At 46.3% G+C, this 17,027-nt stretch overlaps 1 protein-coding gene across 1 annotated transcript in view; it reads right to left on the bottom strand.

Annotated features, from left to right (window-relative positions):
* BACE2 (beta-secretase 2) overlaps positions 1-12,316 on the bottom strand; it is a 53,580-nt gene extending 41,264 nt beyond the window's left edge. The window contains exon 1 of the mRNA XM_064705558.1: positions 11,900-12,316. Coding sequence (XP_064561628.1) covers positions 11,900-12,211 — 312 coding nt within the window. The 5' untranslated portion in view covers positions 12,212-12,316. The remainder of the gene's footprint in view (positions 1-11,899) is intronic.
* Positions 12,317-17,027: the final 4,711 nt, after the last annotated feature.

The following is a 17,027-nucleotide window of genomic DNA, read 5'->3' as shown; positions in this document are numbered from 1 at the left end:
CAAGCATTGCTACCCAGATATAATCCAGAGGTTTTGAGACACCAGCACGGCTTCTCCACTGGATTCCCCAGAGGAACAGCAGCTGCCTCTTCTCCCACTGGATCCTCAGAGGAAGAATACATCCTTCTCTACAGATCCCCCTTGCTGCAACAGAACCACCCCTGACACTGCAGGAGGGCTGAGCCGCAATTCCAGTGGGACTGCTGCCAACAGCCTGACCCACAGGGTGCCAGGTTGGGTTCTGACTCTGTCAGTGTTGTTCTAGTGTACTGCATTGTTTATTTTATCCTTTAATTTTTTCCTTTCCTTATTAAAGAACTGTTATTTCCTGCTCTCATATTTTTGCCTGAGAGCCCCTTAATTTAAAATTTATAGCAATTCATAGGGGTGGGGAGGGTTTACATTCTCCATTCCAGGGGAGGCTCCTGCCTTCCTCAGCAGAATCCTGTCTTTCCAAACCATGACAAGGGCTCTGAAAGCAGCCTATTCTCCTGGAGGCCAGGAAAGTTCAAACAATGCCATGTTCATCCAGTGAGATCCCTGGATTAGCTGGGATAATTGGGTATGGAGAGGTAAATAAACAAGCACACACCTTGGAAACCCAGCTATGAACTCCCTGTACTTCAAGGCATGACCTCTGCTATAAAAATGCTATGACTTGTTCCTCAGGCCTGGCTTGCAGCACTGCCAGACTTTATTTAACACGAGATCTGGGTTGTGTCAGCCTGAAAAGGCCAATCCCACCCTCCTGAACCACCTCTTCCTCACCTATCACAGCAGCTCCCACCTCTTTTCCTGCCTTTCTGCCCAGAAACAGGCACCATCCCACACTTTCACACACCTGCTGGGCTGGCAGGATGGGAAAGGGACATGACTGGATCTGCCAGGGCAGGAAGGAGGGAAAGATCAGGATAAAACCCACAGGTTGATCTGTGTCAGGCACAAAGACTGGAATTTGGTAATTGTGACCGTGTTCCCTGTTAGAAAAGTTGTGCCACACCTCTGGGCAAAAGGTGCAGGGCCAGGCAGCTTCCCACTGCTCTGTGCCATCTTTGGTGGCCACAGGAATGTGCACAGGGAGTCCCAGGTCCCAGAGCACAAACAAGGTGATGCAACTCCAGTGCTTTTATTTCCCTGGCAATTAATAAAGGGAATACAACAGATGGAAGGCTTTTGCTCCCCATTGCACCTGACCTATTTAGGATATTGCCATGCAGAGTTTGATTGTCATCATGGGTGTTCCTTGGAATTATACAAGGGAGTTCAAAGGCACAAACAGAAATCAGCTTTATGCTCCACATTAGCAGGAAGGACTATTTGATTGGGAAAAAAAAAAAAGCAAAAAAAAAAAAGCAAAAAAAGTGTTAACCAATGTCATAATGATGTGTTTGATTAATTAAAAATAAGAATCATGCTTTTTATTCCTATTTGTTCTAATGCTTCTACTTAAAAATTTGGCAGGACAATTTAAAAGGCGGTTTTGATTCTCAAGTGAAATATGATATGCTTTAAAAAGAAATTCTCTTTTTTGAAAGCAGCACTGTTAGAGAACAGCAGCACTGTTCCTCCCCTGCTATTGGAGTAGTTTATTTCTCTCTCTCCTTCTCAAACATTCATACTTTCCTCTTTCCCCTGGCTAATACTGGAGAGGCAGCAGCTCTGGGAAATGAACCAGCTTCGCCCGTGGCTCATACATCATTACAATTGTTAACCAAGTTCCACTATAAAAATCTTGATTACACAGGAGAACACAGAGGCATGCAGGAACACAGCTTCATTTCCAGATACCAGATTGAGTTTGTAGGGCAGGAAGTTAAAAGACTTTGTTATGCTCTCGGGTTGATAAAGTCTGCCAGGACACGCCATAACAACAGCTCCCCACAACCCATTCCTCCCATTCCTTATTCCAGTGCAGGAATCAGCTTCCTTCTACTCTGGCCAGGGCTTACATCCCACTGTGTGATGACGGATGTGTGGTGGGAGCTGGAATTGGGTGGTCTTGAAGATCCTTTTCAACCCAAACTCTTCTATTCACACCACTGGAGCTGGTGGTGCTCAGGGCACTGGAATTGTGGAATTTTGCCCACTGGCAACTGCAAATGCTGTTGTGCAAAGCTGCCTAGGAGAAAAGCTCCCAAACCTGGACAAAAAGCTGCATCTGGTCACTTGCCAATGACCAAAGGTCATTCAAGGTAAACCTGAAGGCTCAGCAGAGTGCAAATGGAAGTTAATTTTAGCTGGAAAATGTAGCACACAGCAGCGTTCATAACCACAGCTCCTGAGAAATTCTGTGAACCCTCCCCATCCCCCACATGGTTTATCTCAGCGGTTCAAATGCAAAAATCTGGCACTTTGGATCATGTGAAATGTTTGTGTTATTCCCTGAAGGACTTTGCTGCTGAGAAGTAATGAGAAGATTATTCTCTGACAGTTGAGCTGAGGCACTGTGACTGCATCAGATGTTGCACTGCCCCAGCAGCTCCCAGACTTTTGGGAAGTGTGGCCACCTTTGAACTCCTCTGTCTTATTTGCAACCCAAGAGTGGCTGAGAAGAAAAAATGAATGAATTAAATAAAAATCTCTTTAGCCAGAGAAAAGGTAGGATTGATGAATCATTTTTTCTGACACGCCTCACACTTCACTCTTTGCTGTAGCAGACATCTACCAGGCAGCACAGTGAAAAAAAGCACAGCCTTTCCAAACCATGCTCAAGCAGCACAGTAATACTGCCCTGAACAGCTCAAGCTGCTGTAGTGCGCTCTGGCTTGAATCATGGAATGATTTGGGTTGGGAGGGACCTTAAAAATCATCTCATTCCAACCCCCTGCCATGGGCAGGGAACCTTCCACTACACCAGGCTGCTAAAAGCCCCGTCCAACCTGGCCTTGAAAAGATGCCACAACTGCTAATTTGTTATACTGCAGACACTGACAGTCAAGGTTTCTGTATCAACAAGTGTCATAGTGGAATTCTGGAAGAAAAGTTTCCATTTACATAGATAAAAAAGTGAGGAAAAAACCTCCCTTGAGTGTCACAGACATCTTTTATGGAAAATCCTTTCTTTAGGATTTTTCCTCCTGAGAAGTTGAGAGCCCTCAGGAACAAAATGTAAACAATGATTATCTGCTGCTGTGGAATGCAACAGGTGCATCTGGGATTGGTCTCATGTGCTTGTTTCTAATTAATGGCCAATCACAGTGAGCTGGCTCAGAGAGTCCAAGCCACAAACCTTTGTTATTCATTCCTTCTTTTTTCTATTCTTAGCTATCTTTCTGATGAAATCCTTTCTTCTATTCTTTTAGTATAGTTTTAATATAATATATCATAAAATAATGAATCAAGCCTTCTGCAACATGGAGTCAGATCCTCGTCTCTTCCCTCATCCTAAGACCCCTGTGAACACGGTCACACTCGAGATTTCACAAAGTCACAATTTTGAAAACAGATCCAAATCCTGCAGTCAAAACAAAACTCCCCACTATTTTATATTCTATGCCAAAACTATCTCTGCCAATGGCATTCCTCAAATTCTTTTCTTCCCAAAATGCCACAATAAAATGTTCAAGTTGGCACATGCAGGACCCAAGCTCCCATATGATGACAAATGACATATGATGCCTTTTGTTCCTGTAGGAACCCCAAATCCTGATCCTCCCTGGTGTGAAGCTTCTTAAGGAAGCAAAGTAGGAAGCAGAAAGAGCCTGGGTGGTGAAAAAACTCTCACATCTGGCCTTGACCTGAGCCTGAGCACTAGGTGGGCTCCAAGGTGCTCTGCTGAGAGCCACTCTCACAGGCAGATCCACTCACAAATATCAAGGAATTATCTGAGAGATGGCTGGCAAAAAGCATCCAATTATTTCTCCCCTGTCAAATGGCAGGAGCTGGCCTTTAATCCCTCCCTCAAGTGGAAAGGTGACTCTCAGTTCTTGAGTTGTCATGTCTTTTTCTTTAAAGCAAAAATGCCAGTTTTGGATCCCCAAGGATGGATTCTTCTCTGTATTTAGGGAGGAGAAGCTTACCAAGTGTTGCTGCAGCCTTAATACCTTTCCTCTTTTAAAATAAGGCCAGACCAGGATGTGAGAGCAGCATTTTCCCTGAACACATTGCAATCTAGCTTAATAGCAGTTTTTGCTAGTAAATAGGTACAAAAATAAGCCAACCATAAAGCTAAATAAAATCAACTAATTTTAGTACTCGCAAGCTGAGCAAAGAGGACAAAATCTACAAGTAATTTGTTTTTCACAATATCAAATTATTAGTAAGCAGTGGTGAGGGGAAAAAAGGATTGCAGAGTGCAATTACTGTCTTAACAGATTCCCTTCAAAAGGGCCTAATTATGACACATTAATTGTATTCAGTGAATTGTAATTTTCACTCAAATAAGATCTTTTTCCTCCATCTAGCTTGTTTTCCTCAACTTCCCTCCCCATGACACTCCACAGGTTTCATCTGCTAGAGAAAGACTCTTAAAAAATAAAAGTCTAGAACATTCATTCCCAGCTTCCCTCCTTGTAAAATACTCTTAGACATAAAAAAGACAGCGAGAGCAGTGGGAAAGAGGCAAAATGAAGAATGAGGAAAGACCTCTGAGGGAGGAGTGAGACCAGGGGGAAAAAGGTGCTGTTTTATCAGCCTTTGGCAAAAGAGGGAGCAAACATTGACTCTGGCCCGAGGCTTCCTGAAGGCTCCAGGGCTGACTTTGCCACGTGGCCGCTCTGGGATGTGCAGGGCCAAAAATCCATCAGAGAGCCACACCTGGGGCAGGGCTGCTGAACTGGCTGGGCCTGTGGGCAGCAGAGCTGCTCTCAGCCTAAGGAGGAGAAGTTTCCAGAGCTCCTTGGTGAGGCTCTCCAGGTGATGCCATCTTGGGATTCTGCTGCTCAGAGTGACCCCGAGATAGGTACAAGTCTCTTTTCCCAGCCCAGTGGTTGAAGAAGGAGTCAGAACTCCTCAGTTCTCATTCTCAAGGTTGTTTATTGTATCTTATCTATAAAATTCCTTGTCTGGCCTGCCAAGGTCCGCTCAGCACCACGCAACCACAGCATCATCGAGCTCTTAAATCCAGAGGGCTTCCCCATGCACCCCACAGATCCCTCAGGGTGTTGCTGCCAGCCCATCTCAGGCCACTCTGATGCCAGCCAGGCCAGAGACCACCAGCAGCCACAGCAGCTCCAGTCTGCACCAACCCCACAGCTTTGGTTTCACCGTGCTGGCCCCTGCTCGGCACAGTGAGGGATGCAGCAGCCTGGCATTGTCGGAACCCAGGAAATTCCTCTGGCTGCCCTGGAGGACTCCAGATCCTGCCCAGGGGGCTCAGAGACCTTGGTACAAAGCCCAAGACACCTGTGACTTTGGTTTTAACCCACGGAGCAAATTACCACCTGAAGAACGAAGAATTACCAGTCAAGAGAGTTTAAGTAGAATAATAGTTTGTCAGAAAGTGAAAAACAGATTTTTGAGGTTTTAAGACTGGAGGCTTGGGGTTTCAAGATGGAGGAATTGAGTGGGCCCTGTCCTTCCTCTTTCTTCTTCCTAGCCTCCATGTTCCAGGTGATGCTGGCACTTACAGATTGGTTTAGAGGAGAAGCTCACTGTCTAACATAGGTGATTGGTAATGGAAAGTCATTGTAAATATCGTACACGTAGTTTTTAGTATAAAGACATAACATTGCCCCAGGGCAGGCAGAGTGCCTGGACTGTCCTGCTAAGTAGACCTCAGCTGGACAGGAGAGAAAATTTTATAGATAAGATACAATAAACAACCTTGAGACCAAGAACTGAAGAGCTCTGACTCCTTTGACTGCCTGGCTGGGAAAAGAGACTTTCTAACGTATCTCAGGGTGATTCTGAGCAGCAGAAATCCCGAGACCCCAGTGAGCCGTGTCCTGCCAGCCCAGCTCCTCAGCACCGCGATCCAGTCGTGCAGAGAGCTGTGATGGAGACACGGGCAGAAAGGAAAGTAAGATCTATCTAGTCCTGGGCTGCTTCAAGTGCTTTGAAGGGCACTGAGCTGATGGATAGAAATTCAGGTGTAAAAGTGACCTTAGAACATGTTCTGTGTTTGCTTCATCAGCTTGGATCTACAGAGCAAACCCAGGCTGGAAAGCAGCAAGACAGGCCTGTCAATAGCAGGAAAAAACACTTCCTTCTTTAAGGCAGCTGAGAGCTGCCTCCTTTACTTTGAAGATTTGATCTCCAGCCCTAATCTGTGCTGAAATAGAAGCAACAAGTTCCTTCACTTATTTACACAAGTTGTTTGTATGATGAAATCCGTATTTTACAGCCAGTAGGAAAAGGGGCAGAGAGGTCTGTCTGACTCCCACTGGAGAGGCACATGTGAGAGCCATTGTAGCAGCTTCCTTTTTCAAACAGAGCTGTACTTGACAATGACCAGACAACACTTCAGGTCAGACTCGTTTCATTTACACTGAGTGAGGACATTTCAAAAATTATAATATGTGGAGGAAATGTAATAGCTAAGGTGTCCTCACACACTCGAAGTCGTAAGAGCTCTTCAAGAAAATGAAGACCTCTGGAAGGTGTAGTAGCTTTAAATCTGTCTTGCAGATGCAATCCCTAGAGCTCACAGTCCCCTGGTTAGAGAGGGGGGAAGAGGGAAAAAAAACCTACAAGAAAAGCAAAAGTAAGAAGAGAAAGATTTCTTCCTTAATAATCCAAATGAAACAAACACACCGAAATTCCACATGGGCTTTCTTTCGTCCACTGTTTCATTTTCATCTCATTTCTAGTCCAAATCCCAACTAATTTACACTTTATCCAGGGAAAAGAGTTATTTGCATGCCCTCTACTTTCCTCTTTCCACCTTTAACTCATGCTTTTTCCTTGATAAGGAATGAAATGCAAAGTGGTAAAAAATGTGAGCCTGGCACCTCTTTCCACCACCCCTGCTCCTCACAACAGCTCTCCTGCCCTGACCCACCAGGATCTGAATTCAGGATTGCCTCAAGCAAAGCCCCTGGATAATAAAGCTTCCATCACCTCTCTGAAGAGGAGAAAGCTCCTTTAAAAGGAACAGTTAGTGGGGCTCTAATCCCTAACTCTGGGAGAGAAGAGCATCCTGAGGGATGACCATGGTGAGCCTCTTCCATTGAGTGTAAGCAGCACTCACATTTTGGGTTATTTTATAGTACAGCCTCTACTACTCCCACACAGCCTCTTTTGCCAGGGCTAATTTTGGATGGAAGAAGGTGCTAAAATGCTAATTTGTAAAGGCAGGGGCTTTTTGGTCAACCCAAACCTGGTATGTTTACTTGCTTGTCTTGGGTCAAAAACACATCACAGCCCACCAGGCCACAGCTGTTCACTGGATTAGTCCTGAATTACAACTGCCAGGTGCTTGTCCTTTTTATTTTGCAGGTATCCAATAACAACAACCACCAAAATAGACTCAAATCACCATTTAAAAACAGGAATATTTTTGCATTTCAATACTATTTCCACTAGACAGATCTGGAGGGATTTTGACACTGCCACCTCAAAACACTCCAACGCACCACAGAAATTGTCTTTGCTCCTCAGGCTTTTGTTTCTTCAGCTTTCATAAAGAACTCAAAAATAAATACAAAAGTCCTTAGTAATTACTAAAAAAAAGAAGAAAAAAAAAGACAGAAAGAGAGACTTGAGATGCAGCCTGCCTTCTGATATTTGAACAAAGAAAGATCACATTTTAAAACTCCTTGTGTCTAGAAAGACAGTGAGCCCCTTTTCAGCAAAATTAAGAAAGTGGAGCTGAGCATGTTGGGCAATAGCACAGCACCAGAAATCAGATTACAAGAGCAGCTGAATCTTTCCTCACATCTTCATTCCTTTCAACACTCAGAAAATGAGAGCTACCACCAATTAAGGAATAATGGCTGCAAGTTCAGAACTTGTTAATGTGCGTGTACATCACCCTCAAAACACGAAGCCATAAATTCTGACTCCATGACATACTAGAGTCATTTAATACATATCCTTCTTTATCATTCCTCTCTTTAATAGCTGGAAGAAATGGAAGGGAAGATAACCTCCCACCAATTATGCGGGAACTGAAGTTTGTGTTTTGCAGCGGGGGCCGTTAGACCCAACATCCACGCTGACCTTAAAACTTGGGAGCAGGTTTATAGAAGGGGTTTTTGCTCACCCTGTGCACAGAACAGACTGCCATTAGGATAAACAGCAGATTTAAAAGGCTCTTCATGAACAGAATGAAGAACTGACACTGAAAGAAAGGAGCTGTGGCATTCAGAGCACAAGTCGGATCCTTCTGTGGTTTATCAGACCAGATCTCTCAGGGGCCATATGCCTGGTATCTCTTTCACAGAGGAGTAGCAGGATTAAAAATTACCTGTTCTTAATAAAAACACAGCTTGGAAATGCAGTGGGATCAGCAGGACTGCCACCACCTTGTACAAGAGGCAAGATGAGGCAATGGTAGTGTCCCTGCAAACATTTAATGCAGTCCAGATGGACTTCAAGAAAGCTGTGAAAAACATGAGGTTTTTTCAAGAGTTTGACTATTCTTTTGGTCAAAAGCTTGTAGGAGAAACAAAATTAATATGAAGAGAACTGCAGTGAAGATAGCAAAAAAACCTAAATGATCTTGGATTCAGTTTCTCACAGTTCTTATAATCTCAGGGTAGGCAAAATAATAAAAGATAGAGCAAAGGAATTCCATTGGATTATTTAAAGGAATAGCTGAGAACACTGCACACAATTCATATTGGGCTCTTGCCACCCCTTACTTAAATCTGGAACTGGAAGAAGTGCACCTATGCAGACAGGTATAAAGCCCATAATCCATCAGGAGTAGGACACATAATAATACATCCATGAAATAAGGGACAAATACATCACACCCTTCAATACAACAGACTGTTCTCACCTTTCACATAATTCTTAAGTAGGTCTACATGTGAATGAATAAGAATTAGTGGGAGCAATTACACTTGACACCAACCTGGTAACTGGTCTGGAGATCTGATAGGATTAGGAAGGATATTGTATCATAAAACTGGAAATGATCAGATACACTTTGGCTGCAAACACTTTGCAAAACTGGATTGACTGCATTGAAGTTTCCTGTCTTGGAAATAAAATAAATTTTGACTTCACACAGCTGCTCTATTTTTGTACCATCAGAACAAGTGTTTCAGAACTGCCATTGTGAATCGCAGCTCTGTGCTCTGTTTATCTGCTATATGACAAATCAGAATTGGAACGAAAGCCAAAAAGTATGCCTTAAATGACCTGAAAAACGAAATTCTGTCATAGTAGCTTCCTTCCAAGAACAGGAATTAAAAAAGGAAAATTTCTAAAAATGCAGCTGAGCAGTAAAGCAAGCCCTGTAGTGCTGAAGCCTTTCACAAATGTTCATTCCCCGTTCTGGCACAGCAGCTTCCAACACTTGACGCACACGCTCCCGAAGCCACTGGGCACCAACACTGCTGTAACCTCCACATCAAATCTGCTTTCTCTTCTCACAGCCTGCTGCTTGGTGGTGGTGCACCACTGCCCTGGGAGCATTTCCCCATCTCTCTGCTCCTGTGCAGAGCAGCAGCTGTGCCGTGCACCTTTCTGCTCCGCAACCGCTCCGGCGCTCCTGGCTGCCAGCATCCTCCTTCCTGCTTGGCAAAATGTCAGGGCAGCTCCCAGGGCAGCTCCCTGGGCTGGCAGCGCTGGGACAGGCCTGGCTCAGGCACAAAGTTGGGAAGCCCCAAGTTGGAGGGGTGCAAGAGCAAAACAGGGTGTGCAAGCATCGCTTCGCAGCGCGGCTGCTGACGTGGAGCGAAGTCAGGCTGGGAGGAGCATTTAAATCAGGAAAAGATTTTCCTTTTCTACACCATCATGCACAGCCCACTCCCAACTCCAGCAACCGCTTGCCCAAGGAGCTTAACACAATCCAACGCTTGGCACTATCCAGACACTTGCTTTTAGTAGCAGCATGTGAAGCATTCAAGCACCAACAGTAGCAGCTCTGTGGCTTTATACTACTCGTTGCAACGCAGAAAAAGCAGAAAGTATATTTGTGATCTTTAAGTCTTCTGGTTTCAGGCAGGGAACGAGATAACCAATTCATCCTCATCAAAAGTACAGAATAAATTCTAACTGCACTCCACTGAGTCATTACACACCAAGATCTGGTTTGGGAAACAGAAGCATTTATAATCTTACTTACAACCTCGGTGGGTCTACTTGTGAATAAAACCTCACATGTGCCAAACCAGTGGTAGTCTTTAAAATAATTAACTTTGCCAGAAGTCAGAACTAGTTCAAAATAGTAAAAGCTTTGCAATCAGATTCAAAGCATGGTTTTTTTATGTGGAAAAAATAAAAATCAGAGGCAAGTCTAGCTGAAACCTTCCATCATCTGTAATACAGGTGATACGAGCTGTTGAGCATAAGTGAACCCTGTGGGTGTACTGAGGGCAGCACATTTCTCCCTCTTAGACCTCCAGTAATATTATGAAAGGCCTGTCACATTTTTCCCCTCTCCATTTCTTCCCATTTCAGAATCCCCCTAGACATGTAAGGAGATAATATGCTTGATAGTCACTTTTCCTACCTGAAGTTATTTTTTTTCATCTAGGACATGCTGAATTGGGTGATTAGTCCAATCAAATCTGGGGCCTCAATTCTGGCAGAAGCCAATATTGAATGTTTGAATGTTCCCTGGAGTTATGAAGCACACACCACACCAACCGAACTAGTCAAATATGCATCACTCAACAAGGAGGAAAAATTATTTCATGGCCTCCATGGCTACTGGGCCACACCTTGATATGTCAGACCTAGTTATGTTTTTTTTATTTTTTTAATCTCTATTTATTGATCATAAAACAATGCCAGCCTTTCTCAACGCATGTATTGATCCCAGTGTGATACCTTTTGATTAGAGAGATGATGTGGCCAATCCTCTTACACTCAAGGGGCAAAAAAAGAAAGAGCTCACAGACATCCAAAAATGCAATGACGGCTGAACACTCCCCATTGGCTGCGCATTTTGGCATTCATTGGCTTTTTATTACGTAGGGGAGTTAAGCAGAAGAATAAAGATTTTTTTTTTCTTTCTGTCTACACTGGGAACCTCAGGACCTGAACTCCTGAAGCAAACACAAAGTTCTGAAGGAAAGCCCCGAGGGCTCTCAGGAAATTAATCCCCACTCAGCTGACCAGTCATCCCACCCGCAGCCCAGCTCCGCTCCCCCTGGGATCTCATGACACACATGAAAGAGCAACGGCAAAAAAATCCAAAAAACCAAAAAAATAACCCGAACCAAACTTCAGCCACACTGCTGGAGGCAAAGAGGGAAGATTCAAGGCAACACGGTTTGTCTGAAAGCACTATTCAGAACACACAGGATCTTTGCCCCGTTAATGAGCAGCACATGGGTTCCCGACAGAAAGGGGCTGGTTGTGCCCAGCCATCACTTTAGTTTAGCAGGAAGATGCCGAGCGATTCTCCCGGGAGCACCGGGAAGATCCACCAGAGCACCCAATCACGACGCAGAGCAGCTTAAAAAAGCAAAGAATAACCAAAAAAGCATCCTCTGTCTCTAAAACACGGTCAGTTCGGCTGGCAGAACAACTCGCTTCGCCGTGACAGAGCCTACAAGGAATCCTGGGGACCAGATCCGCAGATTTCCCGGGCAGGGGCAGGACAGGGGATGCTTCTCTCCTTTCTCCCCTCCCCGCGTGTCCGCGGAAAGTCGCGCCGGGCACCGGCCGTGTCTCCCGGGAAGGGACGGGAGAAAGGGGAAGGGAGGAGGCGCCAGCGCCGAGCACCGGGACAAAGTTGCGTTGGAGCCGGAGGGGCGAGGGACGAATCGCTGCCACCCCGGAGAAGTTCGGTCCCCTCCTCCCCATCCCTCCCAGCCCGCATTCCCCTGCCCGCTCCTACCGCCTGCGGCGGGGTCCCGATCAGCATCTCCAGGTAGTACCCGCGGCCTGAGTCTCCCTGGAGGTTCTCCACCATGGCCAAAAAGTTGAGGGTGCCGCCGGGGTCCGAGGCCAAGGCCAAGCCGTCCGCAGCCCCCGGCGCATCCTGCTGCCGGCTGCCGCTGGCCGGCCGCAGCACCACCGGGGCGGGCGGGGAGCCGGCGGGGGCGGCGGGGTGGGACACGCGGAGCGGGAGGGAGAACAGAGCCCGGCAGAGCCCCGCGGAGCCGGCCAGCAGCAGCAGCAATCCGGGAGCCGCCAGCGGCGTCCCCATCCCGGGAGCCGGGAGGAGTCGCTTCCCAAGTGCGGCGGCTCCGGCCGGAGGCAGCCTGGCTGCCAGACTGGAGCAGCCGAGGGGGGAGGAGGAGGAGGAGGAGGAGGAAGGAGAAGGGAGCGGCTTACCCACGCCCCGGAGCGGCTTACCCACGCCCCGGCTCCATCTCCCCCTCCCCCGAAGCGAGCTCCTCCTTGCGTTTCTCCCGCTCGGCCCCCGGGGCAGTCGGAGTGCTCGGAGCTCCGTGCGGGGAAAGTTGCTCCGACCCAGCGGCCTCGGGAGAAACTTCCCGGCTCGGCCCTGCCCTGCTAAGGGAGAGGGCGGCAGGGCGGGGAGAAAAGTTTCCGAAAGGCCTAAAGGGAGAGCGGGGAGAGGCGAGAGGCTCTGGTCCCCTCCCGGTACCCGGGGCTCCGGCATCGCCGTCCCCCGGGAGCGGGGCTGTGATGGGCAGGAGGAGGTGGAGATGGGGATGCGGGGTCACTCGGGGATGCGGGAGTGTTCCCATGTGCCGCTTCACACCGTTGGTGTTTGTGTTTGTGCGTGTGGAAATTCAGCTGCTGCACCGGCAGGAGCGAGGCACGCAAAGGCGTCTGCTTGAGAGAGCATGCGAGGCTTTAAATGTCTTCATCATGCACGGAATTAATAACGGCAGCCAAGTGAGGCCTTTTGAAAGATGGGAACACTTAGGGTGGAATTAGTCTCGACATCTCTGGAGTAATGGCAGCGCCCTGATGGATCGCTGGATGGAGCGGAGAGTCCAAAAAACCTTGAAATGTAACACTGGGCAAGTCTAAGCAGAGTCGCTCTGTGGCTGTTTCTGGCTCTTCCCCCGGTCCTCGGCTGTAGATAAAGTTGAAGAATATCCAGCTGAAGTCATGTGTACTCTCGGTGTCCCCTGATCAATTTGCTGTCCTAGGCAGCCACCTGGTCTCTCCCTGTGTGTAAATCTGTGCAGAACTCTGTGCACTGAGATCCCGTCTCTGCCAAACTGAGAGAGCTCCCCCCTTCCCTTCCCTGAGCTGGAGTAATCGTCCACAAGATTTCCAGGTGTTTCACAGGTATTAAATGAAGTTTTATTAAGAGGCAGACAGTGTTCATTCCTGGGAAGGCTGTTTGGGGGGAAGGATAATTGGATAAGGCTGTTAACTGTAGGCATTTATCAGAGTTGCTCTAAGAGGATAATCCTTAAAAAGAAAGCGGAAGCCCACCTTCCCTTGCTGAAGGAAAAGAAGTGTTTTCACATTTTTTCACTGATGTGTTCGATACTCTGGCTCTGCCACCTCAAATCTGGAGCCCTTTGTAGGGCTTCCCTTGGATCAGTTCAGTGCTTCTGGTGCAGGTGGATGCTTTTCCTCCTGCATCCATGGCAGGAGGGGGATGCAGACCCTGTCCTGGCTGGTGGAGCCCTCAGCAAGAAGGAAAATGCTGCACTGAAGCCTTCAAGAACCATGGCCTGGGTGGGGGCTGGAGGAGAGATTATAAACGAAACTTCCTCTCAGGAGGTTGTTGTGCTTGTGGGAAACCACACACCTTGCTAAGAGGTGAAATTGTGCAAAGTTCCCCTGCTGCACAAAGCTCTCTGTTTGCCTGACAAGTAGGAAGGTGAAATATTGCAGCCCTGCTCTGTCTGGTCTCACCTGCTCCAGGCAGAGGGAAAATGCAGCTGAGCACCTGAGGGAGGGGCAGCCAGGCTCACACAAAGAGGTTTTCTCCGGGGTGCTGCAGTAATGGCTTTTCCTAACGTGGCTGGGATGGTGACAGGCTGCATTGTAGGGCCTGTCTAGTCACAGCTGAAGCCAAAGGGGAATTAAAATGCTCGGGGGCTCTTCATGGGTGAGCTGAAAAGTGGAGAAATGCCCCCGCCCCTTTGGAAAAGGGAATGGGAAAAGTAATCAGGAGTATAATTGAACACCCCCTCAGAGTGGTAGGGATGTATTTAGAACAGTCAGCAGCTATGTGCATTTTGTTTTAATTCTTTTACAGTACAGTAAGTCTTCCCCCTTGCTGCTGTTGCTAAGATACATTACCACACTCCTGGCTAAAGCAATTCCAGCCAAAGGAGTGCATAGTTTTCAGAGCACAGAAGATATAGCATAGCCTTTAAGTGTTGAGGAGAAAACTTCTCCTTTCTTGTTCATGCTGTTTGGTAAAAGTTCTTCTCTTCCTGTTTTCCACAGCCCTGGATGAGTCTCACAGTAAATGCTCATCAGGCAGCTGCTGTGTATGGGATGCTGTGTGTGAAACCTTCCTGCCCTCCCATGGCATCATCCCAGCAGGGCTGGGTGTGCAGAATGGGGTTTCTGCCTTGCCTCCCTTGCTCCTTTATTTATTTAAGTATCTGAGAAGAATTAGGCTGTGCCATGTACAGGTGAGAAGTTCCAGTGCATTTCTGAACGCTGGCAGGAATGGGCCTGAAAAGTGCAATGTGAGCAGCTGCTTGGGAAAGGAGATGTAAAAAAAGTCCTCCCAGAGAGCCAAATGTGACTGCATCCAAGATGTTCCTCAGAGGGGAAGTCATCTGTATGCAATGAGTGCCACAGTCAACATGCACATTTGGGTGTTTTTTATGTATCACATACAGAAAATAAATGAAATGCCAGAAATAGACTCAAGTTTAAGTGTCTGTACACTTTGTGTTCTACAGTATTTGGTGAATCTTGTTTTTCTCTAGTTTTGTGATTCCAAATATGTGTTCTTTGAGTAAATAATAATAAAAGTATTTTTAAGTAGCAGTCTCTGTGAATAAGCCTTTTTTTTTTCCCTTAAAGTCAGCTGTCTAAATATAACTTTTCAGGTAAATCTTGACTTTAATCCAACTCTGTATTAATCCAATTTGATGGCACCATGGTGCTTTAAAGCCACTTGACAGTGAATTAACATTTGTGTCTATAACACAACCTTCCACCAGTATTTACAGAATACAGAGCATCACAGAAATGCTCTTGACAGTGAATTAACATTTGTGTCTGTAACACAACCTTCCACCAGCATTTACAGAATACAGTATATTTTTTTCTTTTTTTTCTTACAGTAAATATTCTTTACAGAATGTTTACTGTAAATACATCATAGAAATGCAGCTGCTCTGTGCTGTGGCCAAGGTGTGTGAACCCAGTCAGAGAGGAGAGTTGCTCTGTGGAGATGTTAAATCAGGCCTGCTGAGAAAAGCAGCAGGAACAGAGAAAGCATCTGAGGATGCAGAGGAAGTGCTGGAGCTGATCTGAGCAGAAGGAGCTGTGTGTGGCTAAAAAGAGATCTCTCCCTCCCCAGGAGGAAGCTATTAGGGGACTGCTCAGATCGAAGCGTTTCTGTGCCCAGCTTCTGAAGGAGTCAGGCTGACCTGTGCCAGTGTTACACAATGGTGAGGGCAGATGGCCACAAAGGCTTCTGTCCTTCTGCTGTGTCTGCTTTCTGTGTTCTTGCTCTTAGCATAATCAATACTTTGGTTTTAAGAAGAGTGATTGCTCCTTACTGTAATCCCACAATGCTCCTGAAGGAAACCCAGCTGCACCTGCAAAGGGTTAATTCACAGAATTCGGTAGCCCGAGGAGAGGAGGGGTTTTGTTCTTCCTGGACGTGACTGGGAAAAGGTCTTCTCTGTCTGTGGCTGTCTTGCAATCAGCTTTTTCATATTTTAGGCCTATTCCAGTGGAGCATTGCTTGTACAAGATGAGTGTAAACAATCAAGGGGCAGCAGAGGCCACAGGGTCTGGCTCTGCTTTGTGTCTGCCAAGGTCTGGCTCTGTTTGTCCTCAAATGAATAAAACAGGTGGCCCATGGGATGAGCAATGTTCCCCTCAGGAGAGCTGTTCCAGTGCCATTCCTGGGGCTCTGAAATGTCTCCTGCTCCAAAGGGGGGAACATGGACACTTCTGGGACTTATTAAAGGATGGAGTGTCTGTGCTGGGTGTAGAGCTCATGCAAGATGTGGCTGAAGATTCTGTGCTTGGGGATGGAGCTGCAAATCCTTATCACCATCCAGCTCTTTATTCTGGGTAGAGGATCTGTGTGTGGGGTGTCCTCTTTGGTCATTGTACAGTGAGTTTTCTGAATTATGGTATGTCCCTCTGACTGCAGTTGAACATGTGAGGTGTTGTAGAGCCAAGATGGTCAGAGGGATGGAGCTGTGGGGAAAGGCTGAGACATTGGGATTGCTCAGCCTGGAGAAGAGAAGCTTCAGGGTGACCTAATTGTGGCCTTCCAAGAAAGATGGGGAGAGACTTTTTACAAGGGCATGCAGTGAGAGGACAAAGGGGAATGGCTTCAAAGTGACAGAGAGCAGGTTTAAATGGATGTCAGGAAGAAATTCTTCCCTGTGAGGGTAGTAAGGCACTGGAGAAGGCTGCCTGGAGGAGCTGTGGCTGCCTCTGGATCCCTGGAAGTGCCCAGTGCCAGGTTGGACATTGAGGCTTGGAGCAGCCTGGGACAGTGGAAGGTGTCCCTGCCATGGCAGTGGGGATGGAACTGGATGAGCTTTAAATTTCCATCCAATCCAAACCATTCCATGATTTTATCATCCCTTTTTCTCTAACAAAGTGGCGTGTTGTTGAGTTTGCAGGGGTCCCCAGGATGAGGTGAGAGATGAGGAATCTGACTCCATGTTCTCAGAGGGCTGAATATTATATTATATTATATTATATTATATTATATTATATTATATTATATTATATTATATTATATTATATTATTTATATTAATAGTATTGTATTGTATATTACATTACATTATAATATATAATATAATATAATGTATAATATTATATATTAATATATATATATATATTATAATTATAAAATATTATACTAAAAATATAATA

This window comes from Zonotrichia leucophrys, chromosome 1 (genome assembly GCF_028769735.1).
Source record: "Zonotrichia leucophrys gambelii isolate GWCS_2022_RI chromosome 1, RI_Zleu_2.0, whole genome shotgun sequence".
Classification (NCBI taxonomy): Eukaryota; Metazoa; Chordata; class Aves; order Passeriformes; family Passerellidae; genus Zonotrichia; species Zonotrichia leucophrys.
The sequence above is the reverse complement of the archived record's forward strand: the minus strand, read 5'-3'. Positions and strand labels throughout refer to the sequence as shown.